This window comes from Lolium rigidum, chromosome 3, assembly GCF_022539505.1.
Source record: "Lolium rigidum isolate FL_2022 chromosome 3, APGP_CSIRO_Lrig_0.1, whole genome shotgun sequence".
Lineage (NCBI taxonomy): Eukaryota > Viridiplantae > Streptophyta > Magnoliopsida > Poales > Poaceae > Lolium > Lolium rigidum.
This window is the reverse complement of record NC_061510.1, coordinates 106,066,717-106,085,372: the sequence shown is the minus strand read 5'-3', so window position 1 is coordinate 106,085,372 and position 18,656 is coordinate 106,066,717. Positions and strand designations below refer to the sequence as shown.

The following is an 18,656-nucleotide window of genomic DNA, read 5'->3' as shown; positions in this document are numbered from 1 at the left end:
CCATGCCAGTAGATGATGAAGAAGGTGGTGCAGAACCTGAGGAGGAGCCAGATCCTCTACATGGTGTTCACGATGCAGACCCAGGTCATTCACTAATCTTTTTCATCCTTCTTCATCACAGCTTCAAATAAATCTGGCCAGTGGCTTAACCTTCTTCACGATGCAGACCCAGGTCCTTTTTTCATCCTTGTGTCATTTTCATGCAAGTACTAACCTTTTTCATTGCAGCTGAAGAACCGAACACCCACTGGATCAATCAAGCGCGTGACCTTCAAGTTATTCTAGCAGCCACAGGAGCTGGTTCTTTTCCGATGAAGATTCTCTGCTTCCAGATGGATCACAAGCGTCCTATGAGGACATATACAGGGACTTGTTGATGGCTGGTTACCCAAGAGATGAATGTTTTCGAGTGGTTTGCGGCTTAGATAAGTACCGAATGCGTACCGCAGTAACCCTCCACCAGCTTGCGATTTTTCTCAGCAGAAGAACTGCTCTTGATCTTGAAGATGCTCAACGGAGAAACCCATCACCAGAAGATCCCCTTCCTGGTTAGTCCCACATGATAGTCAAAATCTAAATTTTATTTGTCATGAAGCATTATGTCAAGAACATAACACAAATTTGCATTTACTTCTAGCAGATGTACCTCTTGCTCCTGTTGGTGGTCGCCGACCAAAGAAGAAATATAGGAAGATGTTGACAAACAAGCAAAGGTGGCAAGTTTATCAAGAGTTACTTAAAGACAGTAACTCTGGTGGTTTAAAGAAAAGAAGCACCGCTGATGTAGCAAGAAAACTTGGACATGGTTTAAGGCAAGTTCAAGAAGTATGGAGATTAGTAAAGGTCTGCATAAGAGAAGGAAGAGAGGTGGATGTTAGTCACAGGAAAACCAAAAATTGTGGGCGCAAGAGAATTGTAGCTCCGCTTGAGCAAGTACGCTCAATTCCTAAAAGGAAAAGGCAAACATTGCGTGCACTGTGTCATGCGATCCATATGAGCAAGACCACACTTTTCATGAGGTTTAAGCAAGGTTACTTGAGGCGGCATTCCAATAGTTTGAAGCCAGTGCTGAAAGATCGTAACAAGAAAGAAAGATTGAGGTTTTGCACAAGCATGATTGATCAGAACACTATCCATACTGGTCCGCAGTTTGTTGATATGGAGAATATTGTACATCTTGATGAAAAATGGTTCAACATGACTAAAAACAACAGAACTTACTACTCGATGCCGAAGAAGAAGATCCAGTCCGTACTATTCAAAATAAAAATTACATAGGCAAAGTTATGTTCTTAGTAGCAAGTGGCTAGGCCTAGATATGATGATGAAGGTAATATGATATTTGATGGGAAAATTGGTTGTTGGGCAATGGTAACTGAGGTGAACTATCTATACTTGACCTTTTTAATTTGGTGACCAATCATACGTTCTTTACTTTAACTTGTTGTGTTTATTTGTTCTTAAACGAGAACCAGCAAAAAGGAGAAGTGACAACAGGCCTAGAGGTACTATGGTCAAAAAGAACATGAAGGTAAACAGAGATAGAATGAGAGAATTCATGGTCAACAAGGTAATACTCGCTATTCATGAACGATGGCCAGATCAAGGAAAAACCATTTACATTCAGCAGGACAATGCACCATCCCATGTTAAGTTAGATGATGAGGCATTGCTAAATGCAATTGCACTTACAGGAATGATACTTGGAATGATGATCTTGTAGTGTGGCATTATCAGCTGAGCTATTTGCAATGAACATTCCAAGTGTGGCATTATCAATTTACTCGATTGCACTTTTAGATATCAAAACAATTCATAATAGAACAAGACCAATTCGTTGATATAAATAACAAGCATGCTCCCACGATTACATAACAGATCATTTCTTTCATGTCACTGCTAATCATAATCTACTTCCCCAAATTTTCATTCCCTGGAATTCTAAAGTAGGCAGGCAATAAAATCCTAAGCATGCTATAGCAAACCTCATTTTCATCTAGTTGAGCAGCAACAACAGATCCTGCCGGAGCTACAACCACCTCCTCCACATCAACCTCGCCGATAGAATCAGGAACAAATTCATCCTCTGCGCCAATCGCTGAATCCGGCACGAACTGCACCTCCTCGGAGTCGTCCGGAAAGAGGCCGTCGTCGCCACTATCATCCTCCGAGTCTGGGACGAACTCCGAGCCAGTTGCGCCCATGGTTTCCTCTTCGGCATTAGGATCTTGGGTGTCCGGGGCAAAATTGACGCCTCGAACTACTGCTAGGCGCAACGGCCGAGCCGCCGCCCATCCGCATCAACTTCTCGAAAGCCACCTGCAAGCTCCGGTCCATGGCGCCGCCCGCCCGCCGCTGCTGGGATCCACCTGCCTCCTCCAATACGGGCGCCGCCCGCCCGAAGCTCCCGAGACCCACCACCTCTCTCAGCCCAGCGCGCCGCCCGCCTGCGCAGCCGAAACCCACCGGCCACCTCAAGGCGAGGCGTCGTCCGCCTCGTCCGATCCGGAACTCGGTCGGCTCCATCCCTCCCTTTCCTTCTCTCTAGCATACTCTGCCGAACTGGAGTAGGAGGAGGCACCGGATTATATGCCCCACGAGCCATTGATGCCCCCACGAAGTCGAGGAGATCTCTGGGGAAGAAAACGAGGGGGAGGACGGGCAGAGACGAGGTGCAGAGGGACGGAGTGGAGGAGAACAAGTTGAGGATGGTCGTGGACTCAATGCTAGGATGGGATAGGTGCCTTAATTGTCCTGATTAATTAACCAGCTGGATGAAAACAACACGTTTCCTACCGTAAGATGCAGACTATATGCGAACAAAAAACGGACCCAGGATGTAGAATAAAACAGAACGGAGGGAGTAGCTAGTTACCACCCCACTCTATTTCTTCTTTTATTGCCATGCCATGTCACCAATTGCATTGAGATGTGTGATGTTACCACCTACTCCCTCCGTTCTGTTTTATTCTACATCCTGGGTCCGTTTTTTGTTCGCATATAGTCTGCATCTTACGGTAGGAAACGTGTTGTTTTCATCCAGCTGGTTAATTAATCAGGACAATTAAGGCACCTATCCCATCCTAGCATTGAGTCCACGACCATCCTCAACTTGTTCTCCTCCACTCCGTCCCTCCGCACCTCGTCTCTGGCCCGTCCTCCCCCTCGTTTTCTTCCCCAGAGATCTCCTCGACTTCGTGGGGGCATCAATGGCTCGTGGGGCATATAATCCGGTGCCTCCTCCTACTCCAGTTCGGCAGAGTATGCTAGAGAGAAGGAAAGGGAGGGATGGAGCCGACCGAGTTCCAGATCGGACGAGGCGGACGACGCCCTCGCCTTGAGGTGGCCGGTGGGTTTCGGCTGCGGCAGGGCGGGCGGCGCGCTGGACTGGAGAGGGGTGGTGGGTCTCGGGAGCTTCGGGGCGGGCGGCGCCCTGTATTGGAGGAGGCAGGTGGATCCCAGCAGCGGCGGGGCGGGCGGCGCCATGGACCGGAGCTTGCAGGTGGCTTTCGAGAAGTTGATGCGGATGGGCGGGCGGCTCGGCCGTTGCGCCTAGCAGTAGTTCGAGGCGTCAATTTTGCCCCGGACACCCAAGATCCTAATGCCGAAGAGGAAACCATGGGCGCAACTGGCTCGGAGTTCGTCCCAGACTCGGAGGATGATAGTGGCGACGACGGCCTCTTTCCGGACGACTCCGAGGAGGTGCAGTTCGTGCCGGATTCAGCGATTGGCGCAGAGGATGAATTTGTTCCTGATTCTATCGGCGAGGTTGATGTGGAGGAGGTGGTTGTAGCTCCGGCAGATCTGTTGTTGCTGCTCAACTAGATGAAAATGAGGTTTGCTATAGCATGCTTAGGATTTTATTGCCTGCCTACTTTAGAATTCCAGGGAATGAAAATTTGGGGAAGTAGATTATGATTAGCAGTGACATGAAAGAAATGATCTGTTATGTAATCGTGGGAGCATGCTTGTTATTTATATCAACGAATTGGTCTTGTTCTATTATGAATTGTTTTGATATCTAAAAGTGCAATCAGTAAATTGATAATGCCACACTTGGAATGTTCATTGCAAATAGCTCAACTGATAATGCCACACTACAAGATCATCATTCCAAGTATCATTCCTGTAAGTGCAATTGCATTTAGCAATGCCTCATCATCTAACTTAACATGGGATGGTGCATTGTCCTGCTGAATGTAAATGGTTTTTCCTTGATCTGGCCATCGTTCATGAATAGCAGGTATTACCTTGTTGACCATGAATTCTCTCATTCTATCTCTGTTTACCTTCATGTTCTTTTTGACCATAGTACCTCTAGGCCTGTTGTCACTTCTCCTTTTTGCTGGTTCCTGTTTAAGAACAAATAAACACAACAAGTTAAAGTAAAGAACGTATGATTGGTCACCAAATTAAAAAGGTCAAGTATAGATAGTTCACCTCAGTTACCATTGCCCAACAACCAATTTTCCCATCAAATATCATATTACCTTCATCATCATATCTAGGCCTAGCCACTGCTACTAAGAACATAACTTTGCCTATGTAATTTTTATTTTGAATAGTACGGACTGGATCTTCTTCTTCTGGCATCAGGTAGTAAGTTCTGTTGTTTTTAGTCATGTTGAACCATTTTTCATCAAGATGTACAATATTCTCCATATCAACAAACTGCGGACCAGTATGGATAGTGTTCTGATCAATCATGCTTGTGCAAAACCTCAATCTTTCTTTCTTGTTACGATCTTTCAGCACTGGCTTCAAACTATTGGAATGCCGCCTCAAGTAACCTTGCTTAAACCTCATGAAAAGTGTGGTCTTGCTCATATGGATCGCATGACACAGTGCACGCAATGTTTGCCTTTTCCTTTTAGGAATTGAGCGTACTTGCTCAAGCGGAGCTACAATTCTCTTGCGCCCACAATTTTTGGTTTTCCTGTGACTAACATCCACCTCTCTTCCTTCTCTTATGCAGACCTTTACTAATCTCCATACTTCTTGAACTTGCCTTAAACCATGTCCAAGTTTTCTTGCTACATCAGCGGTGCTTCTTTTCTTTAAACCACCAGAGTTACTGTCTTTAAGTAACTCTTGATAAACTTGCCACCTTTGCTTGTTTGTCAACATCTTCCTATATTTCTTCTTTGGTCGGCGACCACCAACAGGAGCAAGAGGTACATCTGCTAGAAGTAAATGCAAATTTGTGTTATGTTCTTGACATAATGCTTCATGACAAATAAAATTTAGATTTTGACTATCATGTGGGACTAACCAGGAAGGGGATCTTCTGGTGATGGGTTTCTCCGTTGAGCATCTTCAAGATCAAGAGCAGTTCTTCTGCTGAGAAAAATCGCAAGCTGGTGGAGGGTTACTGCGGTACGCATTCGGTACTTATCTAAGCCGCAAACCACTCGAAAACATTCATCTCTTGGGTAACCAGCCATCAACAAGTCCCTGTATATGTCCTCATAGGACGCTTGTGATCCATCTGGAAGCAGAGAATCTTCATCGGAAAAAGAACCAGCTCCTGTGGCTGCTAGAATAACTTGAAGGTCACGCGCTTGATTGATCCAGTGGGTGTTCGGTTCTTCAGCTGCAATGAAAAAGGTTAGTACTTGCATGAAAATGACACAAGGATGAAAAAAGGACCTGGGTCTGCATCGTGAAGAAGGTTAAGCCACTGGCCGGATTTATTTGAAGCTGTGATGAAGAAGGATGAAAAAAGATTAGTGAATGACCTGGGTCTGCATCGTGAACACCATGTAGAGGATCTGGCTCCTCCTCAGGTTCTGCACCACCTTCTTCATCATCTACTGGCATGGAGTTCAAGTCGAAGAGCATGGCGTTGCTGGTTTGTTGCTGCAGCTGCTCTAGATAGGAATGTGTCACAGCTCTGGGTAGGAGTACTTATAGAGGATGGCTGCTCAGCTTCTTGTCAATTTTGAATTTTAGTTGGCGCTAGATTATTTTCATTTTCAGCTTTGACAGTGTTGTAAAAATGGCGGCAAGCTACTAGTGTTGTTTCTGTAGTGGAATTTGGCGCTAAAATACCAGTCCGTAGTACTATTTGCATGCAAATTGCATGGATTGCATTAATTAGGTTTTGGGTGACGGGAATGCTGCTTTGGTTCTTGTGACAATATAACTGCAAGTAACGCCGGTATGTGGCCAAGTAGTACTAATAAATGTTGGGCTAAATTGTCTGAATTTTTCCAAGATGTAGACTAAATCAGAACGGAGGGAGTATGTTAGAGCATCTCCAGTCGCGTCCCCCAAACCGTCCCCCAAAGCGATTTGGGGCGCGCCGGACAAAAAAAGCGTTCCAGCCGCGTCCCCCAAAGCCCTTTTTTGTCCGGCGCGCCCCTATATGGTGTCCGGCGCCCGAGCCCGTCCCCGTCCCACGGGGACGCACCGGGGACGCCGGACACAACGAAAGCGAGGCGGGAAGTGGCGGGGCCGACCCGTCAGCGGCACAATTAATTTAAACCTAACCGTCGCCTACCTCGCGACGGAAGTTATTGGCGCGCAGCGACGGTGCAGCTTCCCGCGAGAGGGCGCAGCGACGCGTCCCGTCGCGCCTAGCTCTGCGTGCCGGCGTTAATGAGCGCCACCGCTCCTCCGCCTCCCTCCGGCCTATAAAAAGGGGCGCCTCTCATCGTCCCTCTCACACACAAACCCTAGCGCCTCTCTCCCAAACCCTAGCCGCCACCATCTCTCAACAAGACTCGACGCTATGTCTGATAGAGGCGGAGGCCGACCTCGCGGCCGCGGCCGTGGTCGTGGTCGTGGTCGTGGCCGCGGCACAGCTGAACGCTCGCCGTTGCCTCCCACGCCGTCGTCTTCATCGTCGGAGATGGACGTGGAGCCGGACGTCCCGTTCGAGTTCGTCCACGTCCTCGAGGGCGACCCGCGCGGCATCCGGAGGCTGCCGGACTCCTTCGCCGAGTACGTCGGCGGCGTACGCCCGCGCACGATGCATCCGCGGGAGCATTCGTGCGGCTACCGCCGGTGGATCGTCAAGGCGATCTACGACGCGCGCGGCAAGATGTACCTCAACATCGGCCGGGAGAAGTTCGCGCGCCACCACAGCCTCGAAGCCGGCTTCATCCTCGTGTTCTCCTACTTCGGCAACAGGGACATGAGCGTCAAGGTCTTCGACGAGAGGCGCCGCCTCCGGGACTACCACGTCGACAGGGACGACGACAAGCACCGACGAGGAGGACGACCGAATGAGTGTTGTTTCTTCGCAGCGAATACGTGCACGGAGGTTTCTCGCCTGTTCGCCTCATCGGTAGAACCAACAAGGGCACCATCCTCCCGCTGGATTTTCCAGCTTAGGTGATCGGGTGTGCCCTCGAGTGTTCTTTCTTAGCAGCGAACACACGAAACCTTCGATGCACGGCCTAGTTAGGTTTAGTTTCTTTGCAATATTTTATATTTGTGTCCACCATGGTTCAAACTATGTATTAGTTTGTGGAAAACCATGTTCCAAACTGTGTTTTCGTGTAAACCACGTTCCAAATTATGTATTAGTTTGTGGAAATTGAAATAAAAATGCCAGAAAAATTATTTTAAATGTTTGGGGGCGGCGTTTGGGGACGCGGCTGGGGAGCGACGTCCCCCAAACGCGGCACGAACGAAACACGTCCCCCAAACGCTCGATCCGGCGCGGTTTGGGGGACGGTTTGGGGGACGCGACTGGAGATGCTCTTACCATAACATCACATATCCCAAAGCAATATGTGACACATTACATGAGATCACATCTAAGTTACTACCCACTATGAAGATAGTAACTTAGACTAGTAACATATGCATGTTACTAGACTAAGTTACTCTCCACTATGAGCAGCCTTATGGATATTCGGGGAGGAACCGTAGAGTAAGTTTCACTTGATTGTTTAGGGATCAGTGAGCTGAGTTAAGATGATGACTGGTGACTCGTGTGATCGTATCCTCTAATGTAAGGCTGATTCATTTCAGAATCCAGAGCACTAGCAAGCACGGTCGATTGGCAATTCGCTGCATCAGCCATTCTGCCCCAAAAAACGATCTTCAATGAATCAAGTCTGCCCCCACAAAAAAGTGGGCATTCGCAACGGCTTATCAGTCCATGAACAGTTCACTGCAACTCTTCCCCAAAGAAAACTTTGTGGATCAAAGCAAGAATCGAAAGACAGTAGTATACAAAAGGATCATTCATTTATACTTGATCACAAAATTACATTCTTAAGGGGAGCCGGGCCACTAACCCAGCGGCGTATACGTTACAGATGAAGAACTAGATAGAAATCTTTACTGAAGGATCTGCGTGCTGCTGTGATCTGGTATGTTTTCACGCGGATGGGAGCACCTTCTTGACAATCTCCTCGCTGAGGGACGCGATCTGGGCGTCGAGCGCCTTGACGGCCTCCTCCTTCTGCGCCTCGAGGGTGGAGAGCGCCTCCACGAGCTCGGCCTCCACGCGCTGGCGGCCCTCGTCCAGCTTCGCCTCCAGCTCCTTGGTGGTCTCCTTCTTCATCTTGTTGAGCGCCGCGGCGATCTCCGCGCGCGCCGCCTTCAGGATGGCCTGGGCCTGCTCCTCCAGCTGCCGCACCTCCTCGGAGGCGTCCTTGACGCCGCCCAGCTCCGCCCGGATCTTGGCGTCCCGCTCGTCCATGAAGTTGCCCAGCGGCGAGAAGTAGAGCTTGTCCAGCGCCACCATCAGCAGCAGGAACTCGATCGTGATCGCCGGGAGCGTCAGGTCGAAGTCGAACAGCTTCGCCTTCTCAATCTGGGCAGCCAGCGCCGGGAGCGGCGAGGCCGCGGCCGCCGCCGCCGCGGTCGCGACGAGACCCGGGAGCTGCTTGAGGAGGGACCGCGGCCTCGGCGGCGGCGCGGAGCTGGAGGAGGCCACGGGCTTGAGAAGCGCCCGGCGTGGGGAGCAGGAGGTGGTGGCTGCAGCCATCATAGCCGTCGCCATGGGTGGGTGAGAGAGAGGGAGGAGGAGAGTGGAGTTGTGGCCGTGTGGTGGGGAGAGTGGAGGCGGGCGGCTATCTATCCGAACGGCTTGGCTTGTGGTTGCACAAGCCACGGAGGCCACACGATGCCGCTCGCGCTTGCTGCCACTAACGCTTGCCGATATTAACCTGTTTTGCTTCCTTTTTATTTGAACATAGAGAAGCGCCTGAGGCGCCAAATTTCATTCAGCTCATTTACATAATTCAACCTTGATTACATAGTCCTGGGAAGTAAAATGTTGCAAAATGGAGATTGCAGGACATGATGAAGAAGAGCTTTTTTTAGCACATGATGGAGAAGAGTGAGTTGAACATATATAGTACAACTATACATAGGTTGGCTTGGATTTTGCCTAAGGACCTTATGTGCCTAATCATGAGCTACCCCGTTTAAATCGCTTTTCATATGGAAAACTTGTGTTGACGACCTAGAGGTGGCATCGAAGAATCTTGCCATGGTGTGTCTTGTGTTAGTTCTACTAGGATCTCTAGTGGTTGGATATAGCGAGTACATGTCTAACCGGGACGAAAACTAGAGGAAACAGCAGGGTTGCATACCGTCGGGCTTCGTCGACGAGGAGCTTGTCATGGCGGCGACAGAAGAGTGGCGGCGATGTCGGTGGGGCTTCCCGCCGCTATAGCGCCTCACCAGATCGAGTGGCTTAGGGTTTGTGTGTCGGTGGGGAGGACAGCAGCGGACGAACCTTAGCGTCCGTGCCCTGGCCCCCACCTCTTTTATATGTGGCGCTGGCGACAGGGGCCCACCAACCAGACGTGGTTGGGTGCCCCTGATCAGGGCGCGAGACAGGGTCGTGCTCGACCGTTGGGTCGAGGACGTGGAGATCAACCTAACATTCTCCCCCTTGATCTCATCTTACTTTAATCTTAGACTAAATTTTTCCTGATACCCATTTCATCACAGATTAGCATATAGAGCATGTCTCGTCATGATGGCCAGCTACGCACCATCAGATTCAACAGCTACTACACACATTTCCATTTTGAAACAGATTCTTCCTCTAGACCCTTAATATCCAGGTATCATAGGTTTTTCCGTAAACCCATGCCGGCTACGTGTTCACTGAATACACTTGGTGGTAAGCCTTTTGTAAGCGGATCCGCGAGCATTTTCTTTGTGCTTATATGCTCTAGACTTATGGTATGATCCTGGATTCTTTCTTTCACAACATAATATTTGGTGTCAATGTGTTTGGCAGCATCACTTGACTTATTGTTGTTAGCATAAAATATTGTTGGCTCATTATCGCAGTACATTCTAAGTGGTCTTTGAATGATGTCTACCACTCTCAACCCGGGTATAAATTTCTTTAACCATTTTGCCCGTCTCGTGGCCTCATAACATGCTACATACTCAACAACCATCGTGGACGGTGTTGTGATAGTTTGCTTGAAGGTTTTACACGATATAGCTCCACCTGCGAGAGTGAATACATAACCTCATGTGGATTTTCTTTCATCTACATCCTCCGCATAGTCTGCATCTGAATACCCTTCTATCTCAAGGGAATCAGTTCTTCTGTATGTTAGCATGAGGCCTTTTGTGCCTCACGCATAATGCAATGCCTTCTTCACCAAGTCAGGGAGCGTACATACTTTAGCATGCATTAGGCTTCCGACAGCTGAAGCATATGGAACCGCTTTCATTTGATCAATCTCATATTGGTTCCCGGGATATTGAAAATTCCCAAATATATCGCCCTTGACTATAGGAGCAGGCGTGGAATTACTCGCAAGCATACCATACTTCTTTAGAACTTTCTCTAAGTATGCCTTTTGCGATAGTCCTAAAACCCCTCTTTGTCTATCTCGATGAATTTCAATTCCTAGAACGAATGAAGCTTCACCAAGATCTTTCATATCGAAGTTCGAGGACAAGAACTTCTTCGTCTCCAATAGTATACTAACATCACTACTAGTGAGCAGAATGTCATCCATATATAGGATAAGGAAAATAAATTTCCCGTTCTTAAACTTTGCATATACGCAATTGTCCTCTCTATTCTCATTAAACCCAAAACTTTTAATTGTCTCATGGAACTTCAAGTACCATTGCCTGGAGGCTTGTTTTAATCCATAAATGGATTTCTTCAGACGGCATCCCATGTGTTCTTTTCCCTCCACGACAAAACCCTTGGGTTGTGCCATGTAAACATTTTCCTCCAAGTCTCCATTTAGGAAGGCCATCTTTACATCCATCTGATGCAACTCTAAATCATAGTGTGCCACTAAAGCCATTATAATTCTAAAAGAATCCTTACATGAGACCGGAGAAAAGGTCTCATTATAGTCTATTCCTTCTCTTTGAGTGAAACCCTTTGCAACAAGTCGTGCTTTATATCTTTCAACATTCCCTCTAGAGTCACACTTTGTTTTGTAGACCCATTTACAACCTACTATTTTGGCTCCTTTAGGAATTTCTTCTAAATCCCAGACTTTGTTGCTACTCATTGATCTCATTTCATCAACCATGGCTTCAAGCAACTTCGATGAATGAACACTTCTTGAGGCTTCTTCAAATGTGGTGGGATCACCCTCCATTTGAACTTCTTCACTGACATAGATTTCAAAATCATCAGGAATAGCTGGCTTTCTTGCTCTTTGAGACCTTCTAAGGTTCTCAAAATCTGGCGCATTTTCTATGTGGGGTTGTTGCAGCTCTTCATCATGTGTGGTAACATTCTCTCTATTTTCATTCGTTGTTGCCAGAGGAGAACTAACAACATGTGTCGCAGTGACATTGTCCTGTGTCGGTGCAGCAGCAGAAGGTATCGAGAAAAATGGTTCATGGATCATTGGAGTGCGTGCATACACCCGCTTCTCCTCAAGTTTGATTTCTCGGGATACCGTGCTCCCCCTGGTCATCTCATCCTCCAGAAATACAGCGTGTCTCATTTTTACAAACTTAGTAAGTTTGTCTGGATAATATAAACTATAACCTTTTGACTTGTCTGGATATCCAATAAAATGGAAACTTACTATCTTAGGATCTAATTTCACAATGTTTGGATTAAAGAGTTTGGCCTCAGCTGGACAGCCCCACACTCGCAAATAATTGAGTGAAGGTTCTCGACTAGTCCACAACTTATATGGTGTTTTAGACATCGACTTACTAGGAACTCGATTGAGTATGTGAATAGCGGGTTTTAACGCCTCCATCCACAAACTAACCGGTAAATTGGAGTAACTTAACATGCTTCTCACCATATCCATCAAGGTACGATTTCGTCTTTTAGCTACTCATTTTTCCTGAGGCTCGTCCGGTGTAGAATACTGGGCAACTATGTCATGTTCTTGTAGAAACCTTGCGAATGGTCCAGGAACTTGGCCATATGGTGTGTGCCGACCGTAGTACTCCCCACCACGGCCAGACCTTACTATTTTAATCGTTATACTATGCTGATTTTCTACTTCAGCCTTAAATATCTTGAATTTATCCAATACTTCTGAACGCTCTTTAATTGGATAAATATAACCATAACGCGAATAACCACCCATGAATGTTATGAAGGAATCATAGCCATCCACAAATTTCACAAAAAAACGGACCGCATATATCCGTATGAATTATTTCTAAAACTCGTGTGCTTCTTTTGGCGCCCTTCTTAATGTTCTTTACAAACTTTCCTTTAATGCAATCGATGCATTGTTCTAAATTCAAAAATTCCATAGTAGGAAGGATTGATTCTTTTACTAAGCGTTCTATTCCCCCCTCGAAATATGGCCTAAACGATAGTGCCATGATTTCGAAGAGACTTCATCAATTTTCTTCCGCTTATTATTTTCATTCAAGGATGTGGAGGAATTCTCATTATCAGCGCTTAAAAAATTCACATTCTCATCACAAAGTGACAACAAATAAAGCTTGTCTTGTCTGAAGGCAAGACCAACAATCTCATTATCAAACTTGATCTTACATTGACCATCACCAAAATGGCAAGAAAAACCATCATCATCTAAGCGCGATACACTAAGTTTTGATGCAAAGAGGATACATAAAGTACATCTACTAATAAAAGTACAAAGCCATTTTCTAATACTAATGGGAGATCTCCAATGGCTTCGACTTCAGCTTGGACGCTGTTTGCTACTTTAATACATCTTTCTCCTCTTTGCAGGGTCTGTCTCATACGGAATCACTTTCTTGCACAGATGTTTCAGGAATACCACACAGTCTTTCTAGTAGTGGCCCTTTTCCTCGCACCACTTGCAAGTGTCCTTGGCCACCTCCTCTTGATGCTGGTGATTGCTTGTGACGGTAAAGCACACGTCCGTTGGGAACCCCAAGAGGAAGGTATGATGAGTACAGCAGCGAGTTTTCCCTCAGTAAGAAACCAAGGTTATCGAACCAGTAGGAGATGAAGATCACGTGAAGGTTGTTGGTGAAGGAGTGTGGTGCGGCGCAACACCAGGGATTCCGGCGCCAACGTGGAACCCGCACAACACAATCAAACTACTTTGCCCCAACTTAACACAGTGAGGTTGTCAATCTCACCGGCTTGCTGAAAACAAAGGATTAAACGTATGGTGTGGAAAATGATGTTTGCTTGCAGAAAACAAAAGAGAACAATGATTGCAGTAGGTTGTATTTCAGATGTAAAAGAATGGACCAGGGTCCACAGTTCACTAGTGGTGTCTCTCCAGTAAGATAAATAACATGTTAGGTAAACAAATTACAGTTGGGCAATTGACAAATAGAGAGGGTATAACAATGCACATACATATCATGATGACTACTATGAGATTTACTTAGGGCATTACGACAAAGAACATAGACCGCCATCCAGCATGCATCTATGCCTAAAAATTCCACCTTCGGGTTAGCATCCGCACCCCTTCCAATATTAAGTTGCAAGCAACAAACAATTGCATTAAGTATTGTGTGTAATGTAAACAATACAAATATCCTTAGACAAAGCATTGATGTTTTATCCCTAGTGGCAACAGCACATCCACAACCTTAGAACTTTCTGTCACTGTCCCAGATTCAATGGAGGCATGAACCCACTATCTATCATAAATACTCCCTCTTGGAGTTACAAGTATCAACTTGGCCAGAGCCTCTACTAGCAACGGAGAGCTGGTGTTGGCATGGTAGTAGTTAACACACGTCCGTTGGGAACCCCAAGAGGAAGGTGTGATGCGTACAGCAGCGAGTTTTCCCTCAGTATGAAACCAAGGTTATCGAACCAGTAGGAGTCAAGGAACACGTGAAGGTTGTTGGTGACGGAGTGTAGTGCGGCGCAACACCGGGGATTCCGGCGCCAACGTGGAACCTGCACAACACAATCAAAGTACTTTGCCCCAACGTAACAGTTGAGGTTGTCAATCTCACCGTCTTGCCGTAAACAAAGGATTAGATGTATAGTGTGGAAGATGATGTTTGTTTGCGAAGAACAAGAAAGAACAATTGCGTAGATTGTATTTCAGATGTAAAGAATGGACCGGGGTCCACAGTTCACTAGTGGTGTCTCTCCCATAAGATAAATAGCATGTTGGGTGAACAAATTACAGCTTGGGCAATTGACAAATAAAGAAGGCATAACAATGCACATACATATATCATGATGAGTACTATGAGATTTAATCAGGGCATTACGACAAAGTACATAGACCGCTATCCAGCATGCATCTACGCCTAAAAAGTCCACCTTCAGGTTATCATCCGAACCCCTTCCAGTATTAAGTTGCAAACAGCAGACAATTGCATTAAGTATGGTGCGTAATGTAATCAACACAAATATCCTTAGACAAAGCATCGATGTTTTATCCCTAGTGGCAACAGCACATCCACAACCTTAGAACTTTCTGTCACCGTCCCGCATTCAATGGAGGCATGAACCCACTATCGAGCATAAATACTCCCTCTTGGAGTCACAAGTATCAACTTGGCCGAGCCTCTACTAGCAACGGAGAGCATGCAAGAACATAAACAACATATATGATAAATTGATAATCAACTTGACATAGTATTCAATATTCATCGGATCCCAACAAACACAACATGTAGCATTACAAATAGATGATCTTGATCATGATAGGCAGCTCACAAGATCTAACATGATAGCACAATGAGGAGAAGACAACCATCTAGCTACTGCTATGGACCCATAGTCCAGGGGTGAACTACTCACACATCGATCCGGAGGCGATCATGGCGATGAAGAGCCCTCCGGGAGATGATTCCCCTCTCCGGCAGGGTGCCGGAGGCGATCTCCCGAATCCCCGAGATGGGATTGGCGGCGGCGTCTCTGGAAGGTTTTCCGTATCGTGGCTCTTGGTACTGGGGTATTCGCGACGAAGGCTTTAAGTAGGCGGAAGGGTAGGTTTAGGGGCGACACGAGGGGCCCACACGCTAGGGCCGCGCGGCCAGGGCCTGGGCCTCGCCGCCCTAGTGTGGCGTCGCCTCGTCGCCCCACTTCGTATCTCCCTCGGTCTTCTGGAAGCTTCATGGAAAAATAAGACCCTGGGCGTTGATTTCGTCCAATTCCGAGAATATTTCCTTACTAGGATTTCTGAAACCAAAAACAGCAGAAACGAAGAATCGGCTCTTCGGCATCTCGTCAATAGGTTAGTGCCGGAAAATGCATAATAATGACATATAATGTGTATAAAACATGTGAGTATCATCATAAAAGTAGCATGGAACATAAGAAATTATAGATACGTTTGAGACGTATCAAGCATCCCTAAGCTTAGTTCCTACTCGCCCTCGAGTAGGTAAACGATAACAAAGATAATTTCTGAAGTGACATGCTATCATAATCTTGATCAATACTATTGTAAAGCATATGAGATGAATGCAGCGATTCGAAGCAATGGTGAAGATAATGAGTAAACAAATGAATCATATAGCAAAGACTTTTCATGAATAGTACTTTCAAGACAAGCATCAATAAGACTTGCATAAGAGTTACTCATAAAGCAATAAATTCAAAGTAAAGGCATTGAAGCAACACAAAGGAAGATATAAGTTTCAGCAGTTGCTTTCAACTTCAACATGTATATCTCATGGATAATTGTCAACACAAAGTAATATAACAAGTGCAATAGGTAAACATGTAAGAATCAATGCACACAGTTGATACAAGTGTTTGCTTCGAGATAGAAAGAATAGGTGAACTCGACTCAACAATAAAGTAAAAGATTGGCCCTTCGCGAGAGGAAGCATGGATTACTATATTTGTGCTAGAGCTTTTCATTTTGAAAACAAGAAACAATTTTGTCAATGGTAGTAATAAATCATATGTGTTATGTATAAGATATCCTATAAGTTGCAAGCCTCATGCATAGTATACCAATAGTGCTCGCACCTTGTCCTAATTAGCTTGGATTAACATGGATTATCATTGCATAGCATATGTTTCAACCAAGTGTCACAAAGGGGTACCTCTATGCCGCATGTACAAAGGCCTAAGGAGAAAGCTCGCATTGGATTTCTCGCTTTTTATTATTCTCAACTTAGACATCCATACCGGGACAACATAGACAACAGATAATGGACTCCTCTTTAATGCATAAGCATTCAACAACAGATAAAATTCTCATAAGAGATTGAGGATTGATTGTCCACACTCGAAACTTCCACCATGGATCATGGCTTTAGTTAGCGGCCCAATGTTCTTCTCTAACAATATGCATACTCAAACCATTTGATCATGAAAATCGCCCTTACTTCGTGACAAGACGAACATGCATAGCAACTCACATGATATTCAACAAAGGTAAAAGTTGATGGCGTCCCAGAAACATGGTTACCGCTCAACAAGCAACTTATTAAGAAATAAGACACATAAGTACATATTCTTCACCACAATAGTTTTTAAGGCTATTTTCCCATGAGCTATATATTGCAAAGACAAAGGATAGAATTTTAAAGGTAGCACTCAAGTAATTTACTTTGGAATGGCAGAGAAATACCATGTAGTAGGTAGGTATGGTGGACACAAATGGCATCGTTTTTGGCTCAAGGATTTGGATGCACGAGAAGAATTCCTCTCAATACAAGGCTAGGCTAGCAAGGTTGTTTGAAGCAAACTCAAGTATAAAACGGTGCAGCAAGACTCACATATGAACATATTGTAAGCATTATAAGACTTTACATTGTCTCCCTATTGTTCAAACACCTTAGCCAGAAAATATCTAAACTCTAGAGACCAATCATGCAAACCAAATTTTAACAAGCTCTATGTAGTTCTTCATTAATAGGTACAAAGTAATGATGCAAGAGCTTAAACAAGGTCTATATGAGCACAATAATTGGCAAGTATCAAATTATTCAAGACATTATACCATTTACCACATGCAGCATTTTCCGTTTCCAACCATATAACAATGAACGAAGCAGTTCAACCTTCGCCATGAACATTAAGAATAAAGCTAAGAACATATGTGTTCATACGAAACAGCGGAGCGTGTCTCTCTCCCAAACAAAGAATGCTAGGATCCGAATTTATTCAAACAAAAACAAAAACAAAAACAAACAGACGCTCCAAGTAAAGCACATAAGATGTGACGGAATAAAAATATAGTTTCACTAGAGGTGACCTGATAAGTTATCGATGAAGAAGGGATGCCTTGGGCATCCCCAAGCTTAGATGCTTGAGTCTTCTTAAAATATGGAGGGATGAACCACGGGGGCATCCCCAAGCTTAGACCTTTCACTCTTCTTGATCATATTGTATCATCCTCCTCTCTTGACCCTTGAAAACTTCCTCCACACCAAACTCAAAACAAACTCATTAGAGGGTTAGTGCATAATTGAAAATTCATATATTCAGAGGTGACATAATCATTCTTAACACTTCTGGACATTGCATAAAGGTACTGAAAGTTAATGGAACAAAGAAATCCATCAAACATAGCAAAATAGGCAATGCGAAATAAAAGGCAGAATCTGTCAAAACAGAACAGTCTGTAAAGACGAATTTTTTAAAGGCACCATACTTGCTCAGATGAAAATGCCCAAATTGAATGAAAGTTGCGTACATATATGAGGATCACACACGTAAATTGGTAGATTTTTTTAAATTTTGTACAGCAGGGGCGGCTCAATTTCGTGACAGCAATAAATCTGTTCCTGCGCAGTAATCCAAATCTAGTATTGACTTTACTATCAAAGACTTTACTTGGCACAACAATGCAATAAAATAAAGATAAGGAGAGGTTGCTACAGTAGTAACAACTTCCAAGACTCAAATATAAAATAAAAGTGCAGAAGTAAAATAATGGGTTGTCTCCCATAAGCGCTTTTCTTTAACGCCTTTCGACTAGGCGCAGAAAGTGTGAATCAAGTATTGTCAAGAGACGAAGCATCAACATCATAATTTGTTCTAATAATAGAATCATAAGATAAGTTCATTCTCTTTCTAGGGAAGTATTCCATACCTTTCTTAAGAGGAAATTGATATTTAATATTACCTTCCTTCATACCAATGGTAGCACCAACAGTTCAAAGAAAAGGTCTTCCCAATATAATGGGACAAGATGCATTGCATTCAATATCCAAGACAACAAAATCAACGGGGATAAGGTTATTGTTAACCATAATGCGAACATTATCAATCCTCCCCAAAGGTTTGTTTATAGTATTATCAGCAAGATTAACATCCAAATAACAATTTTTCAATGGTGGCAAGT

The 18,656-nt window shown here is 45.1% G+C and overlaps 3 protein-coding genes across 3 annotated transcripts; 1 reads left to right on the top strand and 2 right to left on the bottom strand.

Moving 5' to 3' along the window:
- Positions 1-338: 338 nt before the first annotated feature.
- On the top strand, positions 339-2,871 carry LOC124695299. The gene is made up of 3 exons (XM_047228155.1): positions 339-548; positions 641-1,210; positions 2,786-2,871. The coding sequence occupies exons 1-3, from the start codon at positions 377-379 to the stop codon at positions 2,869-2,871; spliced, it is 828 nt and encodes a 275-aa protein (XP_047084111.1). The 5' UTR covers positions 339-376.
- Positions 2,872-2,939: 68 nt separating this feature from the next.
- Positions 2,940-5,844, bottom strand: LOC124695297. Its single transcript, XM_047228154.1, has 4 exons — positions 5,739-5,844; positions 5,273-5,593; positions 4,611-5,180; positions 2,940-3,028 (listed from the first exon to the last, which is right to left on the bottom strand). Exons 1-4 carry the CDS (start codon positions 5,839-5,841, stop codon positions 2,940-2,942), a joined length of 1,083 nt encoding a protein of 360 aa, XP_047084110.1. The 5' UTR covers positions 5,842-5,844.
- A 2,341-nt stretch (positions 5,845-8,185) lies between these two features.
- Positions 8,186-9,056, bottom strand: LOC124702104 (ATP synthase subunit b', chloroplastic-like). Its single transcript, XM_047234210.1, has one exon. The coding sequence runs from the start codon at positions 8,960-8,962 to the stop codon at positions 8,336-8,338; it is 627 nt and encodes a 208-aa protein (XP_047090166.1). The 5' UTR covers positions 8,963-9,056; the 3' UTR covers positions 8,186-8,335.
- Positions 9,057-18,656: the final 9,600 nt, after the last annotated feature.